General features: G+C 35.3%; 1 protein-coding gene across 7 annotated transcripts in view; it reads left to right on the forward strand.

Moving 5' to 3' along the window:
• Luc7l2 (LUC7 like 2, pre-mRNA splicing factor) overlaps nt 1-12,680 on the forward strand; it is a 71,323-nt gene that overhangs the window by 2,412 nt on the left and 56,231 nt on the right. The window contains exons 2-6 of one of the 7 annotated variants that reach the window (XM_040291360.2): nt 902-985; nt 3,785-3,884; nt 6,865-6,989; nt 8,760-8,836; nt 11,564-11,634. The exons of 1 other annotated variant lie outside the window; for it this stretch is intronic. In XM_040291360.2, the coding sequence (XP_040147294.1) occupies nt 11,577-11,634 (58 nt within the window). In that variant the 5' untranslated portion in view covers nt 902-985; nt 3,785-3,884; nt 6,865-6,989; nt 8,760-8,836; nt 11,564-11,576. Of the gene's footprint in view, nt 1-901; nt 986-1,006; nt 1,161-3,784; nt 3,885-6,864; nt 6,990-8,721; nt 8,837-11,563; nt 11,635-12,680 lie in introns of those variants that run through there. 5 more of the 7 variants (XM_013361580.4, XM_078040622.1, XM_013361579.4 and 2 more) reach the window with 5 other exon arrangements.

The following is a 12,680-nucleotide window of genomic DNA, read 5'->3' on the forward strand; positions in this document are numbered from 1 at the left end:
TTTTTTAATATATCCAAATTCTTTTATGTATTTGATATAATCAGAAATTATTTTCCTTCTAACTAGATATTTAGTGAATTTTACACATTTGATATAATTCAGGATATTTAAATAATTAGATTATTTTTTTTAGCAGTCAACTGCAAGTTATCCAGGGATAGGGGAACATGGAGACATCACTGAATAACATCATGTAATTTGAAACCATATAATGAGAAGTCGTGTATTAGACACACAAACTGTTTCTGGGGAATTATGTTGGGTATATTTGGAAGTGGAAATGGGGATCCAGGAGGTGGGAAAGAGATGGAAAAGATAGGTAGGAGGGCATTTAAGGCAGCTTGGTCCTATTTTTTTTTTTAAACCCCAGAGACTGACTATGAAGCAGCCATTTTCTTTTTTGGTTAGTGAGGCTCAGGTAGCCATGATCCCCCTCAATCTTCAGTGTCCCATCCATGAAAACAGCTGAAGTGGCACAGGAGTCCTGGAGCTCTGGAAAAATGTTAGTTTCCCTTCCAAAATATTTCTTCCCTCTCCCCTTCCCAACAGAGTTTTTAATCCCTTTTAAAATTCCTTGGAGATTTAAGTCTGTACCTTATAAATGTACCTTATCTTGAATTACTTAAATGAATTAATCATTTAGATTACCTAAACTTCACTGGAATCCTCAGGAATAGGAATTTTGGTGTCAGGGAAATGGAGAGGTAATTTTTGGATCACTGGGCACTTCAAGAAAGGACAGTCCTGGGTGAGTGTGGAAGTGGGGGGCTTTGAACAATTAGTGGGCAGCATGATGGTGCTGGGAGGCTGGGCAGGGGGATGACCAGGAGGTGGGAGAGGAATGCATAATGGAGGTGGGAGGGCCAAAGACAAACTTTGCCTTCTTTGCAATTTTGCCTAGGGCCCTGGTGGTGGCAACCGCCTGTGTGCCACTGAAAATCGTGCCGATGCCTGGCATACTGCATAAATGGAAGCAGGGTACCGCGTGAGTTGAAACATTGGTCACACTATATAAAGTTTGTATATGTGAATCAGTGTAACTCATACCCATGTAACTGGGGGTCTGACTGTATTTGGATTTTTCTGATAAGGCATCATGGGCTAAGAAAAAGAGCACTGAGCTGAGACTCAGGAGACCTGGTCTCTAATTGTAACCTTGGGTAAGTCACTTAAACCTTTTTTGCCTCAAGTTAAATCTGTAATTTGCTCTATGGGAAACCAAATATTTTCCTGTTAACCTCAGAAAAGTAAATACATTTATTAAAGTTTTTAAGAAGGGAGGACCATAAGTAGATATTAATTATTAGTATATTTTTTCATCCCAGGTTTAAGAGTCAATATATTTTGTGAATACCTTTCTGTTTTAGTTATTAGCATTAATAGGAAGGAGACAGATATTCCATTTGGTAGCAGGGAGGAGCCACATAGGAAAACCCAAGAAACAGTTTGAGAATTGTCTGCGTAACAGTTGGAGAAACCCTGTGCCCTCGTACAGAATTTTTACCATGGTAATTTTTACTGGATTGAATCACTTGTAAGGGATCCCTTAGCAACAGCCCTTTTGCTAACATATAGTTTGATTATAATACATTTCTGGTTCTGATCACTGAAAGATCTGAGAAGATGCAGGTAATAGGAATTAAACAGGGTGTGAGAGTGTAAATTTAGATTACATCCTAAATTTAGAAATTAGATAGGTTACAGAGGATAATTTGTTCTGAGGGTTCCAGATCTCTTAGTTGCATTAAATGGGAGCAGAGTTCATCTCTTCAAACAGACCAGGAGTGAAAGTATGCCCTCAAAATAACCTGTAGATTGAGTACGTAGACTTTAATAGACTTCTTTGGCATCATGTGTTGTCCATGACTAGGGATTGATTGCATTTGGCAAGTTAAAGCTTTCAGATAATTTTAGCTATTTTTGGTGTTAATCTTACTAAACTGTATGATACTTTCCTTGGTTAATAGAGGATATTAATTGTGATAGTCTTCACTAGTTATATTTATGTTATAGTTTATACAATATGAAATTGATAAGATACTCATCTTAGGGGATACCCAGGAAGATAGAATTCAGGAAGTAATTTACCTACTTCTAACATGTTTAGTTATATCTAACTTTATCATCTGTAGGACAATATAACATGACTGCCTTTCTGCAAAATCAGTAAATCAGAGATTGAAGTAGTGTTTTTTCCAGTGGATTTTCTTCTTTATAAAATCATCTTTAACCTGTGTTTCTTGACTTGTCATGAACATTGAATACATTTTTCTCTTAATTTTCCTTCATTAATGTAATGAGCCATATTTATTTCTTGGTCAGCTATAAGTCATTCTTTTATTCCACTTGGATCATTCATTTTAAGTGAAGGAGGCGTAGCCTTTAATGTACAAGCACATATTTTTTACATAATGGGTACATGTTATCCTAGATCTTGTAAATTATTTAACATAAAACCTTTGGCAGTGGAGCCCAGTGGCGCATGCCTGTAATCCTAGCAGCTCAGGGGGCTGAGGCAGAAGGATCAGGAGTTCAAAGCCAGCCCCAGCAAAAGTGAGGCACTAAGCAACTCAGAGAGACCCTGTCTTTAAATAAAATAGGGCTGGGGATGTGGCTCAGTGGTCGAGTGGCTCTGAGTTCAACCCATGTATCCCCTCAGAAAACAAATGTTTAGCAAACCTAAGGCTAAATAGTAGTGTCTCTGAATTTCTATAACTTTGACTTCATGGTTCCAGGTATATCCATAACATTAAAGCTCTTTTAGCACCTGTATAGTGAGTCAGTTAAATTTTTCCCCTCACTTTGAATTTTGAACTCTAATATTTTTATCTATAGAGCAGCCCAGAAAACAGTAGAAATATTACCTCATAGAACCCTGTGTTATCCTTGGATTTTCTACAGTTGTTTAGTTCTCTAGTAAGCCTATATTTTGAGTCATTATTTCAGGTAAAAAAATAAATTGAAACAAAATATTTATCTTTGTGTAAGCTATAAGCAGGAAGTAAATGCTTTGATCTAGTTTAGATGTGATGTCGTGAAGAAAAGAGCAGTGAACTGCAAGTTCAAGACAGGGAATTCAAAGGCAAGTAGGTGACATGGGTCAAGGTCAGGTTTATTGAGTCAGCGTTTAGTCAGTGAAGCTTCAAGTTGCAAAAGGTTCAGTCAAGCAGAGGGATTGAAAAGATAGGTATCTTGAAAGTGAGGAACAGTAAGTCTGAGCAAGACTAGATAGTGAGCCAGATGCTTCTCAAGAATGGGATTCCAGAAGGGTGCTTGGAATGGACTGAATCCTTAAAGCCGAATGCTATATTAATATTTCTTGAAGAAATATAAATAGTTCTATCCAACTTAAATCAGTTTACTAAGAAATTGTAGACTGAGAAGATGAAGGAAGTTGAAACATCTTGTTGGTAATGGAATTAGGGAATAAAAAAGAATAAACTTACAGAAATCTTGTAGCTTCAGCACCTGCAGAAAATTGATTTTGGTTTAAATTCTCATGTATTAGAAGCTGTTAGGGCAGAAATTAGAAGGCATGGCCAAATAGATGAATTTTAAAAGATTGAGGATATAGAGAAAAGTAGTTTATAAGAACTCTGAAATGGTCTACAGAATGTTTTAACTGAATATGACTTTGAAAGGTCAAAGACATCAGAAAGGAATATGTAGTTTAGTCATCTGAATAAATGTTATAGTATGCTATTTAACATTGGTCAGAGAAAGGAATTTTTAAAACTTTTCTAAAAAACACTCACTCAATATTGATCCATATGTTCTAATTTAGTTGTGAACCATGTACAACTGATGTTTGACCTATTTGATTCAACGTGAAAAGAATTAACCAGCTGCCCTTGCTGAATCTTTTGTCATGCCTTCTGAATATGGTAAATCGTTTTGCTTTTTATTTTCTTGAGACCTCAGATTTCTGCACACTTATTTTCTCTTTTAGAGTTAAATTTTGCAAGGCTTTGCTTTCCATTAGAAGAAGTCAGATATTTATTGGATAGTTTATATTGCATACCTAGTTCTATATGTATTCTACCCTAAGGATAGTTTACACTATATACCCTTTTCAGTGCTTGAGAGTATGTTTTAGATAAGGGGCTGATTCTATGACTCCCTGCTGTTTGTAAATAAAGTTTTATTGCAACACAGTTCATGCCCATTCATATACATATAACCTATGACAGCTTTGCTTTACAGCAATCCAGTTGAATAATTGGCAGTAGTCATATGGCAGGCAAGCCTAGAATATTTACTATCTGGTCTTTTATAATAAAGCTTTTTTTTTTTTTTTTTTTTTTTTTTTTTTTGGGTGGTACCAGGAATTGAACCCAGGGCATGTAACCACTGGGCCATATTCCCAGCTCTTTTTTTTAAGACTATTTTTTATTTTGAGGCAGGGCTTCCTTAAGGAAGTTTAGGGCCTCACTAAATGGCTGAGGTTGACCTTGAATTTGACATCTTCCTGCCTCAGCCTCCTGAGCAGCTGGGATTATAGGAGTGTACCACTGCTATAATGGTTAAAGCTATAATAAAACTTTTTAGTCACTGTTTTTGGTTACTGTAGTCCCCAGACTAGATCCCTTAACATAACTTATGAAGTTATTCGAAATTCAAATTTGGGGGCCTACACACTGACTCAGAAATTCTGGATACGGAGGCAAGAAGATCACAAGTTTGAGACTCAACAATTTAACAAGACCCTGTTTCAAAAAATTAAAAAGGATTGGGGATGTAGTTCAGTGGTAGAATGCTCCCAGCTCAATCCCCAGTATCCAGGAAAGAGAGAGAGGGAGGGAGGGAGGGAGGGAGGGAAAGAGAAAGAGAGAAGCCTAAGTGGTTCTAATGCATATTAAAAGTTTGAGAAGCCCTGTTCTAGGTAAATATTTCCCAAATGTTGGTTATGCATCACTCTTACTATTTTGTATTGTTTTCTATTTATTTAATGTTCTTTCTTTGCAACTCACTCTCTAAAATTTCAAGTTAATTTATAATGAAGTTTAAAAACTACCCTAAAAACAATTTACAGTGAAAACAAATGGTATGTTATAGACATATAGGTAGACTCTATTATCATTTAAGTGTTTCCTGGGCTAAAAATTAGAATTTTTTGCTGGACAGGGTGGTACATGCCTGTAATCCCACAGACTCAGGAAGCTAAGGCAGGAGATGCAAGTCTCTGCAATTTAGCAAGACCCTGTCTCCAGAAGGGATAATTGGTGGGAGAGGTGGTGCACACCTATAATCCCAGTGATTTAGGAGGAGGAGGCTGAGGCAGGAGGATCCCAAGATCAAAGTTAGCCTCAGCAACAGCAAGGTGCTGAGCAACTCAGGGAGATCCTGTCTCTAAATAAAATACGAAAAGGGGCTGGGGATGTGGCTCAGTGGTTGAGTGCCCCTGAGTTCAATCCTCAGTGCCCACCCCCACTTGAATAAATAAATAATTACGGGTATAGCTTGGTGGCAAAGTACTCAGTATTGCAAAAAAGAAAAAGGAAGAAAAAAATAATTTATGAGGTTTATTAAATACTGTTGCCAAATAGAAACGTGTTTCCAGACTTAATCATGATATTTATAATGTGGATGAACTTGTTCATAAAACACAAAATAATCTTTCTAGTTATTTGTGAGAGAGGAAACTGTTGAGCTGTTGATCCCATAAATAGAAATGATTGGCTGGAAATACAAACCTATGAGATAAAGAGAGATCTAGGAGACTCTAGAGAAGAGGTCCTTCTTTTTTCTTTTGTGGTGTTGGGGATTGGGCCCAGGGCCTTGTGCATGTGAGGCAAGTGCTCTATCAACTGAGCTATATCCCCAGTCCCAGAGGTCCTTCTTGACCTCCAGGGTGAAATTACCTCATTTAGCTTAATTTCTCACCTCTCTTTTAGTGTTTTGGTCCATGGGAGTCACTCATTCTGTCACCAGGTCTGGAGGATTTTACCAGACAGTTCCACATGGGAGTATGAAAAGAACCCTAGAGTAGGAACTGCATTAAGGACATGGGGAACAGTGCAGGACAAAATAGTTGATTCATCTCAGAGTCTACAAATCATGTATTAATTAGTATTGTGAGAAATTTCTGTGTTATACTTTAATTTTCCTCATGGTATTAGAGTGAGTACTTTTCCATGGTGGTATTTTATATATTGATTGTAGTACTTAGGATTAGAGTAATTATTAATAGCAGTGGACACTTCCCTTAGTATACCCAAGTTGCTGAGTTATTTTAGTCATCTCTTTCCTTTTCTTTAGGAATTATGGATGTATTTGCTTCTATTTCCTTTTTGGTTTGTAATAAAATAATCCTAGAGGGCACAAAAATCTAATGAGGAGATTTACACATAAACAGTTATGATTATTTTCAGATGACACATTCTGTGATATTGGTTATAGGTATCTGATTTTGAAAAAAGTACTTTACAAAGTGTAAATGACAAATACCTACATGAATAAACAGATTTTGCTTTGACTATTTCTGTTAGATTTTAAAAAGTGAATAAAGCATTACAAATGAAGTCCCTTATGTTCCCCTTTATGGTCTCATTCCTTTCCAGAGGAAATACTTGTTGTGAAATTGGTGTGTATCCAGTGCGACACAGTATTTCTGCTGTGTTGTTTTTCTAGTTTTAAGGTTCACGTCTCCTTCATGGCCATCTGTTTTTCATTTTGACTTCCTTTATCATTAGGTTGTCTGTTATCTATGTCTTTTTGATATTTACATTTCTTTTCTCTTATTTCTTTGTTGGTTTTAGATTTGGGGATGCTTCTGTTGGTTTTTATAGCTGTAACCAACCAATGAGGACTTGTCTTTTTTTAATAGATAAGCCAGCCAATCACTTTTTCTTTGATTCTTTTCAGCTGTTTCTTCGTAGCCAAAGATAGCTTTCATTACTTCTAATTTTGTGTATAGAAAATTCTGGATGATAGAAGGCACCCGATATCCAGAGTGCGAGTGTTACTGTATCAGAATTGCAGCTCTGTAAGTAAGTATCAAAATATAAAACTTAGCAGGCTGCAACTTTTTATTACATATATTTAAAATTTTGTATAATCTACTTTTATAACTTAATTATAACTTAATTCCTAAAGTTGCTGAAAAGCAACTTTTTAGGTTTTTATAGTGTCTCTCATATCTAAGAATAGAAATATGCTGTTAGCCTTCCTAAAGCAACTCTTGCTCTTAACTCTTTCTCCACCTCCAGTATGAAGACATTGATCTCTGCTAGCTGCCAAGATTTTCCTTGTATAATGACAGAAGACAGATTTGGGGCTGGGATGAAATTATATCTTGGAATATAGCTATATTAATATTTCTATTCTCACGTTTCTGTCATTACCATTCTGTTAGTTCTTAAAGATCCTTTTTCTCCTACCAAGACTGTTTCCCAGTCTCATTCTTTTATAAATGTTGTTACATGAATTAAATTTTCATAGATGGGTGGGCTAGATTTCAAAATGTTAGTCTTTAACCGTATCCATCAAGAATGAACTTGTTTTGGAATTTTTTTTTTTAAGTGGACATTAAAATTTTTTGAACTTATCATGGGGATTAAGGTGGGATAATGTTAGTACCTATTTGTAATTACAAATCGTGAATCAAAGGATTAAGAGGGATTGTCTTTCTAAGCTTATAGTAGTACCCCTTGGGTTTGAAATTTTCTGGAGGAAAGGAAAGCTGCTACTGCTACTCAGTACAACTTTATAAGTTCAAAAAGAAATGATATTATAGTTGGAAGGCAGACTGTTAAAACTTTTTTCTTTTCTTATATAATGAATATATGTCTGAAAAGTATAACATATCAAGCCATGTTAAATGTTTTCAAAGCATCTGTGATTATATTATGTTAAGATACAGCAACGAGTTCTTTTATATATATTGAGTCCTATACTTAGAACTGCTTAAATATGCAGTGGGTGTAACTGAGTATATTTTTTAACAAGGAAACAAAGTTAATTTTAATAAAAGGATTTGTGTAAGTGAATTCTAAAGGAACAACAAAGGTAGGTGGGAAAAGTTAGAGTTGGTGAGAAAGTATGAGGAGAGTGCAAAAGTAATGAAATTGGTTCCTTAGTATAGTAGTCACCATGCAGCAGTAGTCGCCTGCATTTACCTTGGCTCCACAAGAAGACACAGAGTTTACTTGTGTACTTCTTAGGGTCACTTCTGCCCTGGAGTAGACTAGAAACTGGCCATTGGTCTCTATGTAGTTTCCATATGATCATGTGGACTCTGCAGATTATATTGGATGAAATGAAATGGTAGTGAGAGAGAAGAGATTTGGGGATTCAAAGAGTTGGGGAAACAAAGTAGCTTTAAATTTTCAATTTTATCACTTCTCTTTCTAGCTCTAGCTTTCCTGTCACTGAGGGTTATGGATCTTATGTCAGAGAGAAGGGACCTGGCCTGTCCCAAGCCAGTGGTGACATATGACAAGTCTATCTGTGGGAGGGCTTTGGTTGCCACACTAGAAAATGTGGGAGGGCTTCTCCCTTCCTGCCCCCATTTATAGACGCGGGGATGCATCTGTTACTTTGTGTGCTGTTGCCTTTTCTCTTCCCTCTTTTTTTTCCCTAAGCTGAGCTCTAAGCTAAATTCTGTACCAAAAAAAAAAGGATTGCTTTTATAAATTGCTTGCCATTAATGCCTGATAATATGCAGTAAGATAGGAGTCTGCATACCATTAAATATGTCAAATATTACAAACTTTAAGGTTCTTTTGAAATTATACTAAACTCAGTTCACTTTTGCTTAGCCTTCACAGTTGTTGATCACATAGCATGGTCATCCACTCACAGCTTAAAAAAATACAGGGAGCATCGGACAGAATGGGTAAAGTAAAATTTTGATGTTTTTAAAATAGCACATAAATCTATGAAAGTTGATTTGGTTTATTGTTTGGGAGGGAAAAGGTGGGTGGGACTGGTGGGGAAGGGGTGGGTATTGGGATAATAGCATGCACCGTGTACAATGTGAGACATCACATAGGCTGAGGTTTAAGTAGGTATTCCTACTAAAACTTAAATATAAGTCATTTTCAGAAAAGGCAGGACCATAAAAGGCAGTGTTGGGAATTATAATGTGGTTATTTTGACCTCCAGATAGAGGATTTTGAGTATAGTTTGGACAGGTGCTCTCTATCTAGAGTGGCCAGTCTGTATTCCCTGAGTGAAATCAACTGCTTCAGTCCACCTTGGTCTCTGTTACATTAGTGAAGGACCTGGAGACGACCAATATGCATTCTAGTTACCTATGACTTGGGTGATCTCAAATCAGGATTATAGTTTATGACACCCATGAAGGGGTTAGTAAAAGGGAAATAAGTGAATTGTAATTTTGAAGATAGTTTCGTGGTAGGAAGTATTAATAGGACTTTCGGTGTTTCGAATGGAAAACTGTTCACGTGCCAAAGTTCTAAATCAAATTTATAATTTGAAAAACTTGGCATTGTAGTTATATACAAAGCCTACTGAATTATTGTGGTGGTTATAGGGCAGAAAAGACCTCCATGTGCTTATAGACAGTCTTGTTGACTCAAATAACTTGACCTAATTTTTGCTCCATTATTAAAAAAAAATTAGAGGGCATCAAATTTTACCCCCAAAATGTTGTTCTGGCCCTGACTTTGCTATTTCCCTACATGAAGCTCTTTGCCAACACCAATTTTGTTTACTTGCTATTCACCAAACCTTCATGCCTCTGTAAGCTTTGTCAAAAATATTAGTCCAGTGTGGAATGCTCTTTCTTCTTTCTTTTGCTCTAAGTCCTGTTCATCTTTCAAATATTGGCTTCTACTTAATGCATGAAGCCTTTTCAACCTTATTATGTCTTTGCTGCTCATTCTAGTCTTAAAATTTTTTAAAGGTATCTCACCTTTTGGAAACACCCATTTGGCACTTGAACCAAGCTACCTGTGTTATTGTTACTTATATGTCCTATTCTCTAGCAAAATGATGGGTAGGGTGCTTGTCTTAGCTGTTTGTCTTAAGCTCTTGTCTAGCATGGAGGCCTAGAGTCACTTAGATTGATTCTGTGATTTGGATCTAATATCAGTGTGCCAAGGCACTTTATTCCCATTTATGTATTATTTTTTAATCTATGAGAGGAAAATTATTGGGAAAATTGGCTTACACAATTTAGATTATTTTCATATGACTATATGCCCAGAAAACTGAAAGATGAAGTACATCAAACTTATAAAATTATTTTCTTATGTTATAAGGAGATTTGGTTCATGTTTGTCCTTTTTTAAATTATTATTATTATTTTTTAATGGGCGCTGTTTTTACCTAGTTTTCTTTTTGAAAAACATGGTTTGGGCCAGATACTATGACAGAAATCAAAATTACCAGTATTTTTATTTTAAAAATTCTTTGTTGATTTCGTTAAATTATGCTTCCATTGCATAAGCCCAAATAAATTGTTAAATGCAGCATGGTTATGTAGCCAAATTGTTTAAAAAATCTTAGCCTTAAAAGTCCTTTAAACAGAACTTTTAAAATATCAGTAAACAGATTCTTACTTGCTAGTTGTTTTTGGTATTTCTGTATTTCGATTTATTAGGAGTTTTATGATTTTTTTATTTTAGAGATTTCTATAATGACTAATATTTGATAACTGTATCTGTTGTGTTTGCTACAACACATCATTTGCTATCAAATGATTGTGGAGCACCCATTCATTTGCAGTGAGGATTTATTTTAAAATGCTTTTTGGCATTTAAAAAGATTGATTTTTTTTTTTTAAGCTCATCAGGGCTACCACTTGCTATATTCGTATTTGGAATTGTTGATATTTTATCTGCTAGAGTATCTTTAGGGAACATATATCTTATTATTAGATTTAATGTGATTTCTTATGCAAAAACAGTCACTGTGCTAGAAGAAATGTTTGATTAGTAATACTTTGGTGAATGTTAATTTTATTCTAGGCCTAGCTTATACCCTTGAGCCATAAAATTGAACATAGTACTGAAATGACATTGCTGTTGTATTGCCAAAAAGCTTAGATACTTGTAGCAGGGAGACCCCTAGATATGTAAGGGTTGGGGTTCCCCTCCTTTAAAAAAATTCATCAACTTTAAAATCATTAACGTAATTAGGGTATAGATTTAAAACAGTTTGTTTTTCTTAAAAGCCAGGGAGGAAAAAGCCTCTATTTACAGATTTACATTCTAGTGTGAGTTTATCTTTGTGTCCTTCCAACATGAGCTTTAAGCAGACACTCGCCAATCTTGATAAAATATACTTTTTAGAGACACATTTAAAAAAAAAAAAAAAAAAAAAACCCAGTTGGCCCAAAGGCCACTTCCAATGTGCAGCCTTGGACTTTTACTTACAGCCAGTTATATTCTTCCACACTTGTGAAGTCAGTATTATTATTAAAAATCAAACAAACAAAAAAACACAAAAGTATAAAACACCCTGATTTTGTTCACTTTTGTTTTCATATACAAGAATCTCTACAGTCAACATGTACTTCTAGATGCTGTATTGAAATTGCTGGCAGAGTCTATTCTATACAAACTGAACAATCTGGCCCCTTGTTTCATTTGTAAAGGTTCAATGTATCTATGCCTGCCTACTTCAATCTGCAAGGGAGTGTCAGAAAGGCCCCGCAATCGCCGAGCCGTGAGTTATCACTAACTTTTCAGATGTGTTAATGAATGTGGAACAAAAGCAGTTGTGTTTAAAAGGAAAAACGGACCATCAAAATAACCTTTATTATAGTAGCAGGCGTGAACACTAAATGGATTATTCCAAATTGTGTCAGAAATAACCTACTAGAAATTAGCCTTTAGAAAACCTACTGTTGAACTGCTCTGAAGCTACTATTTTAACTATAAATTATTATTAAAAATGTATATACCCTGGTTGCAAATTAGAATGATCTTTAAATCTTTTTAACCACATTAAAACAATTTAAACAAAATCTTACCCCATAGTATTGAATTTAAGTTATGCTCTTCAATATAAGACCATTTGAAGGGATAAAGTTTGAACCCTGTTACTTCACATGTGAAAATACAGAAATTAATTTAAATGATTGAATCACTTCCTAGATGAAAGTGTATGAAGTACTCCAGGCATCATGTGAACTACCTAGGTATTTACAGTCTCTTTTAGTACTAACAATTTTTGCTTCAGTAATTCACCAGTAGGTTTTCATTTATCAATGATGATATCAATTTAAGGCTAAAATAAAACACCTACATTTCTTAGGGCTTATCATTCTACATAGAAAGAGGAAACATCTTATGAATTTTTCTTTTATTTTTCCAAAGAGATTCTAAGCCAAAAAAAAGTAACATCTGTATTTTGTTATTAGAGCTAGTTACTTTTCTTTTTTTAGATTCTATAAAGTTTTGAGTTGATAGCCATAAGCAGGTTGGATGCTTCTGTTGATTAGGAGGTGTATTGTTTTATATGAAGACAGAATGAATTTAAATGTACCCAGTTTGGCAATATATAGCACAGACTACATAAAACTTGGAGGTATGGAACCTTTGGAGGCATTAAAGTTAACATTTCAGTTAGGCAATGTGCCTTTGTTTGACTGGTGTGTAAGTCCTTCTTCCAGGTTTGTACGCTCTTAAACGCGTTATTCTACCCTCTCTAACTCCTCCCGGCAGCAAAAGGGAGACACTTCAACTGGAACAAAATAGTGGAAGAAATGG

The sequence above is a fragment of the Ictidomys tridecemlineatus genome, chromosome 2, assembly GCF_052094955.1.
Source record: "Ictidomys tridecemlineatus isolate mIctTri1 chromosome 2, mIctTri1.hap1, whole genome shotgun sequence".
Taxonomy (NCBI): domain Eukaryota; kingdom Metazoa; phylum Chordata; class Mammalia; order Rodentia; family Sciuridae; genus Ictidomys; species Ictidomys tridecemlineatus.